The sequence below is a fragment of the Pangasianodon hypophthalmus genome, chromosome 8 (genome assembly GCF_027358585.1).
Source record: "Pangasianodon hypophthalmus isolate fPanHyp1 chromosome 8, fPanHyp1.pri, whole genome shotgun sequence".
Lineage (NCBI taxonomy): Eukaryota > Metazoa > Chordata > Actinopteri > Siluriformes > Pangasiidae > Pangasianodon > Pangasianodon hypophthalmus.
Window position 1 is genome coordinate 23183467 of NC_069717.1, and position 16496 is coordinate 23199962.

The 16496-nt window shown below is 39.4% G+C and overlaps 1 protein-coding gene across 7 annotated transcripts in view; it reads left to right on the top strand.

The window, feature by feature from the left end:
• Positions 1-16496, top strand: part of tp73 (tumor protein p73) — a 37773-nt gene that overhangs the window by 3276 nt on the left and 18001 nt on the right. For 3 of the 7 annotated variants that reach the window (XM_053236039.1, XM_053236040.1, XM_053236033.1), the window contains exons 2-4: positions 3948-4043; positions 4383-4518; positions 12833-13078. In XM_053236039.1, coding sequence (XP_053092014.1) covers positions 3948-4043; positions 4383-4518; positions 12833-13078 — 478 coding nt within the window. Of the gene's footprint in view, positions 1-148; positions 686-1729; positions 1975-3947; positions 4044-4382; positions 4519-6082; positions 11848-12772; positions 13079-16496 lie in introns of those variants that run through there. The other 4 variants (XM_053236036.1, XM_053236035.1, XM_053236037.1 and 1 more) reach the window with 4 other exon arrangements.

Consider the following 16496-nt stretch of genomic DNA (forward strand, 5'->3'; position numbering starts at 1 on the left):
TAAGGGTAGAATTTGATTGAAATTTGGATGGTAAATGAGTTCAATGTGTAGTGTTAAAATCTAAAAAAAAAAACAAAAAAAAAACGCATGATTGAATAATTGAATGAATTAAATAATGAAATACTGTTGAGTATTAACTGTTATGGTAATGATAGACTCGTTATTGTTTGTTAGGCGTGTGGTTTGGAGCTGGAGTGTGGGGACAGAGCTGAAGGGTGGCTTTGCTGGGCGGTGTGTGAGCTGCACGCTGTTGGAGCAGCAGCACGCTGAAGGCTGATCCCCTGGTGAGAGAGTGGCGTTTCCCGCTCGCGTGCGCCCAAACGGCGGCTAACGCCTCCTCCTGTCAGCCCTATTCCTCCCTGCAGCACTCAGCCCATCCCAGCAAAGCCAGCTCCCCATCCCCTAACCTTCCTCCTGCAGCTCGTCCACACACTTCCCTCTGCCTCTCACTCTCCTCTCTTCGGTTCATTTCATTTTCACCTTCAACTAAACCCCTTGCTTCTCTGAGCTGGGCTTTATTATTATTAACACTTCCCACTTCCACTGCAGCCGCTTACAGCCGCATATTACTCTCTCTAAGAGTTGTCCAGCTTTCAGCAGTTCAAACAAACATGATTGTGGGATTGAAGAAATTCTAGGCCACTGTGGATTTTTCAAAGCTGGAAGGTGAATTTCATTATACAAGGTAAGGAAGCATACACGGGTTATTTAGCAGGAATGTGTTACTGGCCTTAATGAAGGTGTTTATGCGAGCAAGTGAATGGCATTCAGGCAGTAATGTAAAGCTCATCTGTTTATTCTGCTTGTTTGTTTAGTTTTTCTAGGACTTGTGATGTGAGATAACACTTTCCAGACTGTAAAATAGACTGCGCAATTATTACTGCGTCGATATAATAATCATAATCGTAATAACTGTAATAATTATAATAATAATAATAATAATAATAATAATAATAATAATGTGTTATTAATTACACTGACAAAATCATTATTTATTCTATACTACAATTGTCACTTTGGCACAAAAGCGGCTTGAATTTTTTTTATTTATTTATTTATTTATTTGTTCTATTTCATATTTTGACTCTTATTATTTTCCAGGCACTGTCAACAGCTTAAACACTGAAAGACATGCTGTTGTAGATGTGTGTGAGAGTGTGTGAGTGTGTGTTGTGTGAGTTAGAAGTCGATATTAGGCTGTGAGGAGGTGATGCGGTGGTCAGAGTTCAGGTCTGATCATTATTGGGGAAAAGAGCAGGTCGGACTGAGTGCACTTGGAAATCAGGGCTGAGTTGTTTTCACTAATCAGGTAAAACTCGCCGATTATCCTACAGCCCAGATCTGTTCAGTGATAAACTGCATTTCTCACTCTATTAGTTTACAGACTGTAGCCGGTAACGGGGGCATTTCATTATTCACTGTGTGAGCAAAACTGTGTAAATGTGAAGACTTTCAGATGTCGTGTGTGTTTGTTTTGTGTGTCAGATAACGCTTTACAGAGTGTAAAATAATTACAGTGTGTCGATGTCATAATAATAATAATAATAATAATAATAATAATAATAATAATATCTTTTTCTTCTTCTTTTTATTTTTCTTCTTTTTATTATCATCATTATTATTATTATTATTATTATTATTATTATTATTATTATTATTATTTCCTTGAATTTATTTAATAGATAAATAGGATGATGGAATTGGTTCCTGCTGGTTTAAAGGACTTGAGTGTGTGTGTGTGTGTGTGTGTGTGTGTGTGTGTGTGTGTGGTTTTATTGTGGCAGTGTGGGCAGTGTGCTTGAATATGACTGTATTGTGTATCGCGTTGTCAAGGCTGCTTTGACTAACCTGAGTGTGTGTGAGTGTGTTAACTGAAGCTCTGGGCTGCATGGCTACAGTCTCTCGCTTATCTGTATGGAAGGCGAGATGTTTAGCCTGAAACACTGTGTGAGTTTAGCTTCAGGACGATGAAAGGTAAATGATATTTAATATTGTCTCAGGCCGGCTTGTTCTTGCTGAAGTTGTGGTTTTGTGTTGCTGTAAACCTGGATCAAGGCTGAAGTGCCGAGTTTAAGTGTTAATTCAATTCTCAGTGTTAATCCCCTCTGTGTGTGTGTGTAATTGCTGGCAGAGCAGAGCCTCTGGGTCTCAAGGCGACAGCCGCCGCGGGAACACAGCTCTCTTTCAGGACGCACACATCTCCGTCCTGCCTGCACTCACCTTCTCACCCTCAGCTTTATTACCAGCTCGGGTAGTTGTTAATAATGTTCATGTTCATGTTAGTGTTAGTGTTAATTTAATCTGCGTCTTTCCTTGCTTTACGCACTGATTTGCGCCTGTGCCATGATGCGTATTTGGAGCACTACTCCGACTCACACTGCTCCGACTTCTGCTGAAGTTTGACACCAGCACTAATTTCAGGACATTTTTTTTTTAAAAAAAAAAACCACTTAGCCTAGATTCTGGAAATTATGAAACTATTCGCAGTGATATTTTGAAAAGCTCAAACCATTTTGCATCCAAGGAGAAGGTGTGAGTGTGTTTGGAGCTAATATAACACCCTTGCATTGTCCCAATCCGACCTAAAAAAATATGCAAAGATTGTACACTACGCCACCATACGCTCCTATGCACACATACACTCGTTAGTGCAACGCTGTGCGGTTTGGGACGTGGCCGCGTGCTCTGCCGTTGCCGGGGAAGCAAAGGACGCGCGCGCTACGCACCAGAAAGCGCGCCTCACGCCTCATGGAAGTTTTGAAGCAGTGACGTCATCGGCAAGGCGAGGGTGTCGTGGGGAAAAATAAGTGGAAAAATATGGGTGCGTTTGCACACCAGCACGCGGTAGTGGGATGAGGAGGGGATTTCAGGAGAGCGCTGGATGCATAAGCAGAAAGGCTTCACTAGTGATTAGGGTGTTGTTTCAGGACTCGTTTGCGTGTCCATGTGAGCGAACAGGTTGGACAAGCTCAAGGTTGTATCTTTTTGAATATAAAAGCAGAGAAAGCTCGACTGGAGGCGACCCATAATGCTACATCTCTCTGCAATGGTCAAGGAGCCCGTGGTGTAAAGAAAAGCATTGCTCTTTACACTTTAGCCTCTAATTTAAAGGGTCAGCTGGATGGAAATATGCATAAACTAACATGTAAAATGTGTTTTTTTTTTTGTGGTTGTAGAAGTAGATCTTATTAATGGTTTTAATTTTTCCCTGCATGTCCAGGCTGGGCTGAGTTTCCTACAAACATCTCAGCACACAGATAATTGTTAAATGATAAAGTGAGCATTAGATTGAACACTTTCTCTGTCAGTTAAGGTGAAAGGAAACTGGGTCAGAACTCTGCTAGTGGAAGACCATCATAAGTCCACTGCTTTTGAATCTCTTTGTTAGGGAAGGTGCCGTGTGCTTGTCTTGGTGTCCTCTGATCAGAGGATGATGCCTTGCCATCTCTCTCTCTCTCTCTCTCTCTCGCTCTCTCTCTGAGTGGAGAGGAGTAGGGAGGAAGGAAGTGTGTCCTGCACCACGTGGCTCACTGGCCCATCGGGACGATGCCAGGCAGGTCCAGGCCTGCCAAACTCGGCACCTTGATTCTGAATCTGCACACCCAGCCTGAAAACCTGCTGGGATTTAGACGGGAGAAGCAGCACTGGGAGCCTGGGTGGAAATTGCTTTCAAATGAAATCGCTGTTGTGCTAAGGGCTCTCCAGCCCATTCGATTCAAACATTGGCTCTTATTCATGAGTCATAATTGGTCAACTCTAGGAAAAAATGTCCCAATTGGAAGTTGCATTGTTATTTAAAATCGAATGATTAAAAATGAACAACCAGGATGTAGAGAACACATGGTGTAATGAATATGAACTCTCTTGATTATGACATTATCTCTTATAAATAGTGGCTTAGTTATGATCAGGAAATGAATAGCACTGACACTGTATGTGCTCTGCAGAGTAATCTACCCCACGGTGGAGCACCCCATGTCCAAGATGTCCCAGTCCTCCACCAGTGATGAGGGGACGACATTTGAGCACCTGTGGAGCAGCCTGTGAGTTCCCTACCCATTATTATATATGCTACATTACATTAAAAATGTTTTATTATTATATATTGTCTGGACAGAACAGTAATGCTGATGTTACTTTTTTTTTAAATGACCTTATGTTGCTTGCCAGTTAATATGTTATTTTTTAAAAATAATTATTTGCTGTTGCGCTTGTTTGTCATTAAAATAAAATAAACAATTAAAATGATTTTTGATGTTAATGGTGCAATAATCAAGAATGGCATTAATTTAACTCTACATGAGAAAACATTACAAGTAATCTTCGTCTCCTCTTATAAATACTTGCTGATCATTCACTGAGCATGTGATTTTACCTTGTAGGGAACCAGACAGCACGTATTTCGAGCTCCCTCAGACCAGTCATCCTGAGAGGGGTGCTTCCAGCACAATGCCCAACAACCGGGCTGAAGTGTGTATGGACGTCTATCAGATGAGAGACTTGAACGACAACGTCATGGTGAGAAAAAGATTCAAAAAATTTCTCTGGCTTTTTACTGCTTTCAGTTACAGTTGCACATAATTCCCTAAGCTGTTATACATTTTCTTACACTGCCAGTGCTCGAGTGATCGATGGTGGTTGTCCTTTCAATGGTGGTTAGAAGTAAGGCTGTAACTTTTACACATATGCTGTGAATTTCTGACTTAATACAAACTAGTTGGGAATTCAGTACTAGACCAATGTTTTTAAATTATTTGATTTTGTAAATTTAGTAACTGTGTGAAAATGTATATGAAAGCAGCACTGAATAGCAAGAAAGACACTTGCATTTGTACGGGGTCCCGTTGTTTGTATCAGGACCAGCTTCTTAATGTATAGTTTACTGTAGAACAAGCGTTCTCAATTCTTTTTTATATCCAGGGACCCTTTCAACTGTAAAATAAATTCCACTGCCCCCTCAGCACAGATTTATTTAATGAGCATTATTTAAATGTTCACAATGAAATGTTTTCTATTGATTAGGGCTATAAAGCTTTCATTTGTTTTGGAATTATTGAGGTTTGAATTAAACCTATTCAATATATGGGACTTGCCAATAATCTAATAATGATAATAATTCAATAATAAATATAAGAACGTTGATAATGGCAGGTTGGGATTTCCAACTAAATTAAAAGATCACTGTTAATCATGGCTATGCTTCACAGACCCCACTGCAGTAGAAGTCCAGGTACACTGGAAGTACTTTAGAGATACTTTTCTTTCTAGATCAGGATTTATATAGGTTAATGTCCTTTTTTCTGTTAGAGAAAACAATTCAAGCTTACTCATCCATGGCCCCAAATTAACAATTATATGATTGTTAAATTTGTATTGGCAAAGATTTGAATGAATTAGGTGGAAATATTTCTAATAATAAGCACATGGTTAAGAAAACTGTGTAGTAAGTGATCTGGTTTATAATATGTGGTTGATGTGGTAATAATTAAGCCTCATACACAAAGTTTCCAGATGCTTGCATAGCTGATTAGGGATGTTCATCCAAAATGTCATGTTTCTCTGCAAACTTTGTGTATTATATGCTTAATTTTTTTTTACTGCAACCACCATCTTCACTGAATTGTAGTATGGATATATAATATATACTATAACAAGAGCTTGGTAATTAGGTATAATAACAGGCCAGATATAGAGCCTTTTAGTCCAAGCAGATCTTTGTGTTCCAGTGGGACCATTTCTAGGTGCATTTTGAACTATTTTCCAAAGTGTCTGCTGTCTTGAAAACCTCTACACAAGGCCTTTGTTTCTGCTGCCATCCCAAGCCAGGTTGCTTTTCCCTCCACATTGGTGCAGATTCCCTCCTCACTGCCTGCTTTCCCTCTTCTCCGTTATGTTTTCCCTCTCCTCAGCAGGCTCAGCTACGGCCTGGGATTTAAAGTGGGAGGGCAAAATGGCTTAATTAGAGGGAAAACCAAGCCAAGAACATGACACCTGCTGCTCCCTTCCATCTGGGGCACACGTGCTGAAGGAGGGGGGTGGGGGTGTGGGGGGGCAGTTGGTGAAGAGGGAGCGGGTGTGGAAGTGATGGAGGGATATTTGGATGGAAGCTTTAGAGGACTTGTATTTTGTCCATTGTATCATGAGACATTGTAGTGACCTGATTATCTTGCTGCAGAACTACCAGTGTTTGAGCTTTCTTTGAATGGCTTTATGCAGATGCATCCAATTTAGAGTATTTTTAATAATCTGCTGAGAAATACATTGCATGAAAGATTGTAGGGCCATCAGAAATATACAACCAAACAACATGAAATTCTTATCCGGTCATGTTCTATATTCAGGCAGCAGATCCAGATATAATTAAACATTACTGCAAATTTCTGTTGTAGTTGGTTGTAAAATGTACAGTTGTTTCCTTTATAAATGTGTACTGTGGACAGATTGTGTAGTTTTTTTGCAGTGCTTTTTGACATGTCCTTTCTGTAACTAGTCTTGTATTGTGTATTAGCACAACACTACCAGGAAGGACAGTTTTGCATCTGATGAAATGCAATTTTTTTGATGTTCTCCAAGTGAGCAATGCCACGGTTCAGTCCTTGTCAGAAATATTCCTTACACTTGCTCTCATACCTGTCCCCTTCCAAACAACATTGGTATCGTCCGATCCATCAGCAGGCAAGTCCAGGCCTGCCCTTTCGGTTAATAAATAGTCATGAGGCCAAAAAGTGGGAGGTCCAAGATTTGTTGTTAGCTGCAGCTAGAAGTTGACAGGGCCAGGACGGCTGGAGGAATATAGAGAAATATCCTCGCACTTGTCCTCTACACTCAGCCATATTCAGAGCTGCAGAGTTCAGCAGGCTTTCAGTGCGCAGGGGAAGGTATTGGTTCTCACCGCACTCACCTGTATGTGCGAGGTCACATGACCAGCCGGGTGAGAGTGTGTGTCCTGACGGCCGCCCGTCCTGCGGGAGCGCTACAATGCTGTGCGCAGGTGACCCGGCTCATCACTACAGCACGGTAGGTGAGCTTCATTCTTCAAAAGGATAACGTGATTCTAGTCCGGTCTGTTTAACAGAGAAGGTCAGGAAAAAAAGTGACTCTTTAACTTTTTTAGCAGCAGTGTGATAATGAAAATAAATTTTGAAGAAAGAAGGCTCAATTTTTTTTGAGATGATCACAACGATTTTGTTTAGTGATCTGGTCCAGAAAATCCTGAAGTACTTATATTACAAGTTAGAGGTTAGAAATAGGTGACTGATAGGTGTAAATAAGTACGGTTGCTTTTTGCAGGCGAGTTGTTTGTGTTGTTAGTGTGTTTACTTTCAAATTCCCAGAAGTTAAGGTGGCACTGGGGAGCTGAAGCAGAGCTAATGCTTATTTCACTGTGATTATATAGCAGTAGTAGCATTTGTTTCTTCCAAGATGTTCACTGTGTGCCATGTCTCTGAGATTAATACCTGTTGATGCATCTGCATGGATCTGTCAGTTATAGTGATCACTGATGGAGTCTGGTTCAGCTTATGTGGTGTAAAAGACATGTTTTGTTATGAAGACACTATTTAATGAGTCCTACATTGCTTGAGCCTTGAGGGTTAAATTTGAAATTGAAATTTGTGTCTTAACATTTGAGTTGTTGAGAAAATATTTAGGCAAACAATGGAGAGTGATGATCATCAGCAGATCAGGCCTGCCCATTCCAAGCATAAAATGATTAATAAGATGATTTTTATTTTTTACATACTGTGCTGATTTTCTAACACACACCTGAGTCACATGCCTTGACTAAACATGGTCAGTAACTGTAACACTGACTCATTGCGCTACACTACCTGTGCAGTAGAGGGCAATGTTTTTGCACTTTAGCACACGTTCGTCATTCTGTTAGCTGTTATTTCAGTTCCTTGTAGTTCCCCCAGTAAAGATGTGTCTGAGCACGCTCTGAAGATGTGCAGTGTTATGTCACACTGTGCATATCGGTTCCCATCATCTCCACAAACCATCCTTTTCATCATCTTTATCCGGAATAGCAGCAGAATGATAAGATGATAAGATGTTGTAAATAGATGTGGACATGGCTGGGAACCAAAAATCACCAACTACTCACTCAGGGCTGCCTGGTGATCATAATAAAACTCATGAGATTTAATTTTCCTCTCACTTTCACTCACTTCTTTTTGAAAGATTTTTTTGTGGTGTGTGATTAAACGATAATATTGCCATAACATGAGTTCAGTATTATGTGAAGTGGGATGAAATGGCAGTAAAACTTCGACAAGGCTAGAATTGTAACAACTGTCAGTGTTTATATGATAGAATTCCACTGACTAAAACTAAAACAAATTCAGCTCGTCTACACTGTCACCATGCACTACTGGCAAAAAGATTATTATTATTTTTTTTAATTCATTGGAATTTTCTCTACCGAAAGTGATTTGCAGGTGAGGCAGAAAACAATCCAAACATACAGTGCGGTCCAAATGTCAGAGAGCGCTAGTGAAAATGCTTCTGTAATGCTACAAATGATATTATCAGCAACACTTTGTAAAAAGTAGAATCTAGAAATATTCATATGAATTTCAGAGTTTTTTGGTATTTGGTATGTCCCCTTTTTGCTTTAATGACAGTGTGCACTCGAGCTGACATAGACTCCATACGTTTGTGTAAAACCTGATGATCTATGTTAGAGCAAATCCAGAGTGTCATCTGAACACGGGCTTCAACAGAAGGGATAAGACTCACAGACAATCAGATCTTTTGTACAAAGGAGTTAACATGGTTAATATCACACATTTGCTTACATTAAATAGTGACCTAGAAATTGTGCAAAATCTTGAATACTGAATTGTCAAGATGTTGCACATTGCATTTAGAATTTTAAAAAATTCTAAAACTTTCTGTTTATTTCCAGTTTTAAATAATAACAAATCCCAGATTTTCATTTTGGTCTCAGACTTTTGGACCCCACTGTACATCTGAGCAGTTTGAGGTAAGGCTGGGCAATATGAAAATATAATATTGATATCAGGATAAATTATATTGCAGTTCACTTTCTGATATATCACCAGTATAAAATTTAAAAAGTTCCAATATTTACACCTGGAGACCAGAGTTGATACAGTTATCAACATTTGGAAAATGTTGTAATTGAATTTTTTGCTTATTTATCTGGATTTTTAGTCATGGATCGAATAAATATTAGTCATTGCAGCTGTATTTGTGTAAAATTTGAACAGTTGTTAATGAAATATACATATTACTTAAGATTATTTAAGGTTTGTTAACGCTGAAATAATGCTAGGTAAGGAAACCTTAGTCTAAAGCATTGCCAGTAAAAGTTTTAATGCTCTGGCTTAGTATGAGTCATTGCCTCAATGATGCCAAGCTTTACCTCATGCACTTTACGTCTGACCATCTCTCCGTTCGGACTCAGTAAGCTGTAAGTGACAGTCTGACAGAAAGCGAGCTGTTTGGGTGTGCATGTGTTACTCCTATCCTTAATCCGTTAGGTCAGAAAGAATGCTTAGATCGCACATGTACACACATACACACACACACACACACACACATGCACAGAGTTGTGCAAAGGAGCGTCTTTGTTTTTGTCCTGTTTCGACTTGTTGAACGACATGTTCCAGCGTTGTAATGAGGTTTACCTGAGTGTGTGTGCAAGTGTGTGAGTGCACACTGAAAGGACGCTCTTCACATTAAACATTTTGAGCGCTGACAGTGCAGGTTTGACTCCACACCTGTGTGGAAAGCCCCCGGTTATGAGGGCAAAAAAATTTCAATGCACTATTTTAGGGAGCAGTGTGGGGGAGTGGGCAGATGATTGTAAAGCAGAGAAAGATTTAAAAGCAATTAACATGTTAGAGATTTTAAAAACAATTAAAACCCCTCCCCACTGTGTGTGTGTGTGTGTGTGTGTGTGTGTGTGTGTGCGTATGTGGGACAGAAAACAAATACACTAAAGACTGAAAGGCCCTGGAGACATTAGCTTATCTCTCTAAGCCACTTAATTTCTCATTGTCTTCTAGTCGAAGGTTTATATACATATATAAAAACAGTATAAATAAGAGTAATATTCTTACAAACACACCACACAGATTCATTTTTATGTTAGAACCATGATGTGAGCCGTAATTTTGAATGACAATTTTCCACTTTTAAAAACATATTTCTACCTTAATATGGCTTTTTTTTCTTGTAAACACCTTAGTGAGACAACAGAGAGTGGAATATTTATGGAAAATTCTTGAAAATTAATCATTAATTAATAATTAATTTTTGCATGTACATTTTTTTTCAGCTAAAAATTAAAATCTCATTACACTAGTTTATTAAAATGGTAGAATATATTTTTGGCATGCCATACACACACCGTCCACTTTATTATCCAACCTGAAGATTGGAAAAAGACAGAGTGACGTTTTTCCAATCTTCAGCTGTCCAGTTTCAGTGAATCTGTTCCCACTGTAGCCTCAGATTCCTGTTCTTGGCTGACAGGAGTGGAACCTGATGTGGTGGTTCTGCTGTTGTAGCCCATCCTCCTCAATGTGTTGTTCATTCTGAGATGCTTTTCTGCCCAACACGGAAGTAAAGAGTGGTTATTTTAGTTAGCGTAGACTTCCTGTCAGCTTACACCAAGCTGGCCATTCTCCTCTGACCTCTCTCAGCAGCCGCCTGCAGAATTGCCCCTCACTTGGTGTTTTTTGTTTTTCGCACCATTCTATGTAGTGCGTGCAAATCCCAGCAGTTTCTGAAACCAGCCTGTCACTAAGATCACCATTCTGATGGTTGATGTGAACATTAACTAAGGCTCTTGACCTGTATCTGCATGATTTTATTCATTGTGCTGCTGTCGCCTGATAGGTTGATTGAATAATTGCGTTAATGCAGGTGTACATGTGTTCGTAATAAAGGGGACGGTGTTTAGATGAGCTCTAAACAGTTTAGATGAGTGCATGAAAGTGTTGTTGTTGTTGTTCTTCTTTTTTTGACTGTTCCCATTTAGAGGTTGCAACAGTGGGGTCTCCGTCTCCATCATGGAAATCCAGTTTATGATCCGCATATTTGATATGATACAGGTTTTACACCAGATGCCCTTCCTGATGCAACCCTCCCATTTTCTCTTGGCTTGCGACCGGCACTAAGAGTGCACTAGATTGTGCAACCCCAGTGGATGGGTTTGGCTCCCGACGTAGGGTTCAAGCCCACGACCCTGAGATTACAAGTCTCAGAGTGCATGAATGTGTATGAGTAGTAAACTTATAGCAGATGATTAATTTTGCAATATTGCAAAATAATGTAGCAATTTCTCTAGAACACCATAATAAAACTATTTACTGCATGGATACTGAACTCTTCCCTTTTATAATTATTTTTCTTTCAGTGTTCTCTCTCTCTCTCTCTCTCTCTCTCTCTCTGTCTAACTGTTTTACTGAGAGTGTGTCAGACAGGTAGTGTTGCCGCAGCCCAGACTTGTGTGAGGTGTTTTTCTGCAAGTATGTACTTGTGCCTGGGTTGTCGTCTAGCTAAGGGCATGTCATAATTAGGACAACGTTTGCCTTCCTTCACTCCATCCCCCCGAATCACTCACTCTCAGGGCTGCTAGCCACAAGGGTCACAGCTCAGAAGAGTTGCTCTGGGCAGAACTGTTGCCAAAGAAATACCGAGAGAGATGTGAAAATGGAGGGCTCATGGTGTTGAGAGAGTGTGTGAGGATATGCGCTGGCCTCTGTGACTGAACCACCTGCATCCTTGTACTGGAGGCTTTACTGGATGTAGTTAGAGATTAACTGGGGAACCAGCATTCAACCAACTTGGACAATGTACTATGTGAAAAAGAAGGTAAAGGCCCTTGAGTCTGTGTGTATGAGCTTGTGTACAGCTTGATTTTGCCAGTCTTCTGATTGGTCTTGAGCTTAATGAGAGAAATATCTCCCATCATGCTTTTCAATTGTCTGAGATGAAATCACCATGGCTTTTTTTTAAACTGATGTTTGCTTGGATGAGGTTGATTTATTCCAGTTATTGCTAGCATTTAATCAAGGAGTCCTACATTTTATGTTACATTTGAAACATGTGCCTTGTTATACCATTTTAAAATGTGTGTAAATGATGGAATGAATCCAAGAAGTAATGATCAAATGAAAGCTAAGCAACTGTGCAGTGACTAATTTCTCTAATATATATATATATATATATATATATATATATTAAACAACAACTGGTCACAGAAAATAGCGGACATGCTATATGCTGATACCCTTAAGGGACAATTATAGCTATTATTACAATAAAAGCTAGCAAATTTAACGAGTGGCCTATTACCTGTAATCTGTGATCCTGAGCTGCTACTCATGTTAGCAACTGTTCCTTCTAAGAGCCTTTGCCAACCCAGATACTTTCAGCTTAGTAATTTATTAGGGGTGGCTCTGTGGGGTGTGTGTGTCTGTCTGTGTGTGTGTGTGTGTGTGTGTGTGTGAGAGTGAGTATCCATGATAGAGGGGTATGGAGGGCAATTAGACGTCTGACAGATTATGCTTGTGTTTTACAACCCCTGTGCCTGAGGTAAGGCACGGCTTCTGCAACTTCTAAATCTCAGCGCTGTGTAATCGGAGCTGAGTGGACGTCTTCCAAACACCTTGAAACCATGTCTTTTCCTTTTCCCTCCTCCCTCATACTCCTCTTACCTGTGCTGTTTGACTTCCCTCCTGCCGTCCCTCCCTGCTGAGTTTACCTGTGGCTCCTCTTCTTCCCTCCTTCCTGCCAGCTTACCTGTCTTTCCCTCCTTTTCTTCTCTCTCTCTCTCTCTCTCTCTCTCTCGACTCAGTCTCAGTATAGCTTGCTGAGCAGCAGTATGGAGCAGGGATTGGGGAACCGTGCGGCGTCCACCAGCCCCTACAGCTCCGAGACCGCCTCTAACGTACCCACACCGTCGTCCTACTCGCAGCCCAACTCCACCTTCGAGGCCATGTCTCCGGCCCCGGCCATCCCCTCCAACACAGACTACCCTGGGCCGCACGGCTTTGAGGTCACCTTCCAGCAGTCCAGCACCGCCAAGTCAGCCACCTGGACGGTGAGTGGAGCTCGACTGGCGCACGTTTTTACTTTTTTCTTTTTATTTATGCCGTTCCTTATTCTCTCTTCTTCTTAAATTTGTTCTCTTGTGTTTTCCCTTGTGGTTTCCCAGATCATTTCTCATCTGTTTTAGAGCTTGCACTGATTCTCACTCTGATGAACATCAATTTAATATTATTAAACAGTTCTGTGATTGCATGAAGCATTCGTAAAAATAATTATGTAATTTTGAGAAGTTCGACATATGTTGAGGAATGTATACCATTAGACTGTTTAACATGAGACGTGTTCACAGTCACTGTATCCAAAACAGACTGGAATTCCATTTAGAAAGACTTTAAACTGAGAAGCTTGTAAGCAGAAACTTCTCTGTTTTGCCCAACATCACTACAAAAAAAAGTGTCAACCCTGTCTGTCATGCAGTTGACCTGTGACCCTGCTTTACAGAACCTGGGAGGGGGTCTCTTTCTCTCTCTCTCTTTCTCGCTCTCTCTTTCACACACGCTGGCTTTTAGACTGTTTGCTAGATTAACTCAAGCATGAGGTCTGTTCATTCTGTAAGTGTGGAGTTGTAATACGATCTCTGAGGTGGCCATCATTCAGGCCAGAGTGTCACCTCTTGTTCTCACTCGCTGTATATGTGTGAAAATGATCTGTCGTTCAGAACCATTGTGGTGTAATCTCATGACCTTCAATAGCAACACATAAGGTTTGGTCTGGTAAGCTGAATAACTCAGCTCTGTGAAAAACATTCCACTGCATAACCTTAATCTGTAGGAAAAATTCAGTGGTCCTGAACTCTGTCCTTGTGGGAAGCCATGGTGAGAACTCCAGGCCTGTGCTTCCTAACCAGACAAAGCTTCCCTTATTGTCTTGAGGACAGAAGATATTCAGTATGACTATTTGCAGTTGACCTAAAAAGCTGGTAAATATCACTTAATATAAACCTAATATGAACAGTCTCATGTTGTAGGAGAACAATACGACTCTTGTGAATCCAACTACATGCATAAGAATAATCACTGGATGATCCAAAACATTTGGAGAGTCAGTTATCCTTGTGGTAACTTTTCTGACCAAAGATAGTTGAAAAAAAAATGGCTGAGATGTACACCTTGCCTTTTCGAAGTATTTACATTTCTTTACAGGAAGATCAGTTGATTTGAAGGCAGCTGTGCTTCTTTTCTATAGGGAGTTAAAATAAATGCTTGACTGGAACATATACTGTATGTGTTGAATTTGATTTTGAATTTTGTTTTTCTTTTTTAACCCCTTCGGAGCATGAATCCATTGTAATGTATGTCACATAAGTTATATATTTTTTTTCATTAAAAATGCATAAATTAAGAGAAGGTTCACTGATTGATCAGCGAAAGTTAAACCTTAAGTCCAATGTAGTGGATTGCGTGGGTATTTTGTTAAAATACTTTTACAGCCTTATTTATCAAGGGTTTAAATGTAAGAAAAAACCCCACATGAATCATTTTTGTATTATATAGAAATAAAATCGGGTTTGAAAGGGTGAAATAGTGTTTTGAGACTTTTTTTTTTGATGACCTAAATATCATGCATCATGAACCTACTTTCAGCTATCATGATATTGTTATATTTTTGCCATTATATATCTATATTATGTTATTCTAGTAGCTGTATTCATCTTGTTAGTCAGTACACTGGCTAAAATCAGTAAAACACCTACCGTAGCTTAGTAATCTTAGTTAGCCGTGGTGTCATTTTTGCATTCTTGATTGAGCAGGTAAGACTTGTGTAGAGAAATCAGGTAAATCCATTAGAATGATTATTATTCTTAGATTATTAGGTGAAAGATGTGTTTGATGTGTTTTCTTATCGCATGGAATCTATTCTAGACAGGCAAGACTAAACCGTTATAACCACACAGATACACACATGCATGTGTACACACACACACACATGTATGTGCTAGTGTGTAGAATGTCGTTGAAAACAGGCTGCTCGCTCACTTAACTGAAGGGAGAAAATGGACGTGCTTGGTTTTTTTGTTAGCTGCAGGCAGTTCTTGCAAAGAGAACAATGTTAAGTGTCTTGCTGTGGAAAGATGAACTATTATTACTTTGTTGTTTTACAAGGCAAAGTGAGAACATAAACTGGCAAAAAAGTAAGAAGCTTGTCATGTGCGATATAATAAGTGTTACTCTATAGTGAGGTTATAGTTTTATATAGTTGTATACTGCATCAAGTCTCATTGTTTAAACATAAAACTCTTTAAATCAAATGTGCTATACAGAGTATATTATTAATTGTATAGAATACGTTTTGCTTGTATCTATATAATACTATTTATTTTGAATGTAAAGCAGCTGTTGTTAGGTATGAGGGGTTTTTATAAGAATAAGAATATAATTAGAAACAGTCTATTCACAACTGCAGGGACTTTTTTAAAACTAATCTGTGTACAAAGGTTTCATCGCTGGCTGTACACTATGTGTACAACGGATTTTTATGGTAAATCTATTTATGTGAGTCTTGGCGAGTCTTTACCATTAATTGTCATGCTGTTTATTCTGTTTGCGTATTCTGCATTAATTTATTCGAGGTTTATTTGATCTTGATTTATGCCTCTCTTTTGAATCCAGGGCTCAGACATTGCTGAAGCAGTGATTTTGTGGCTTTTTTTCTTTTTCTTTACTACAATAGTTTTTTTTTCTTTTTGCCAGTAACAAATCTTTCCAGTAACAAATATTTTTTTTGTGCACTAGTTGTAGCTTGCCTAGAAGAGGTCAAAACTTACTCAATAATGTAATAGAGATATATTAGACCCGTTTTATCAGTGAGAATCTGTTATCACATATAAAACATTTGGTAGGTGTGTGTGAGAACTTCTTTGGTACCAGTAAAATGAAGATTGGGCTTAGTGGGCTTAGTTTGTTGTTGATAAAGATATATTCAAGACTCTGCTTGTGCATAAATGGAGAGACTTGATTTTGTTACCATCAAATAAGAACACCTATTTGATTACTAATTATCTCTATGCCAAGCCTGTGTTATACAAATGTGCTTTAGAACCAAAAAAACCACAAAAAAGCCACAACCTGTGAATCCTGTATTTGCTGGTCTTCACAGTGTATTTGATGCACTTTAAACATTTACTGTAAAATTTACAATAATTTACTAGCAGCAGAGTTGTAAAATAACTGTAAAACATATTTATAGTAAAGTACTGTAATATCTTTACAGGACATATGCTCATTCGGCTGATGCTTTTAATAAAGAGACTTATAATTGATGCAGGACACAACTGGTTAAGGGAAGGTTAAGGGTCTTGCTCAAAGATCCAACCATGGCAGCGTAGTGGTGCTGGGATTTCTGATCTGTAACTCAAAGCCTTAACCATTGAGCCACCACAACTAGCTCGACTAGCTTGCACTGATTCAACC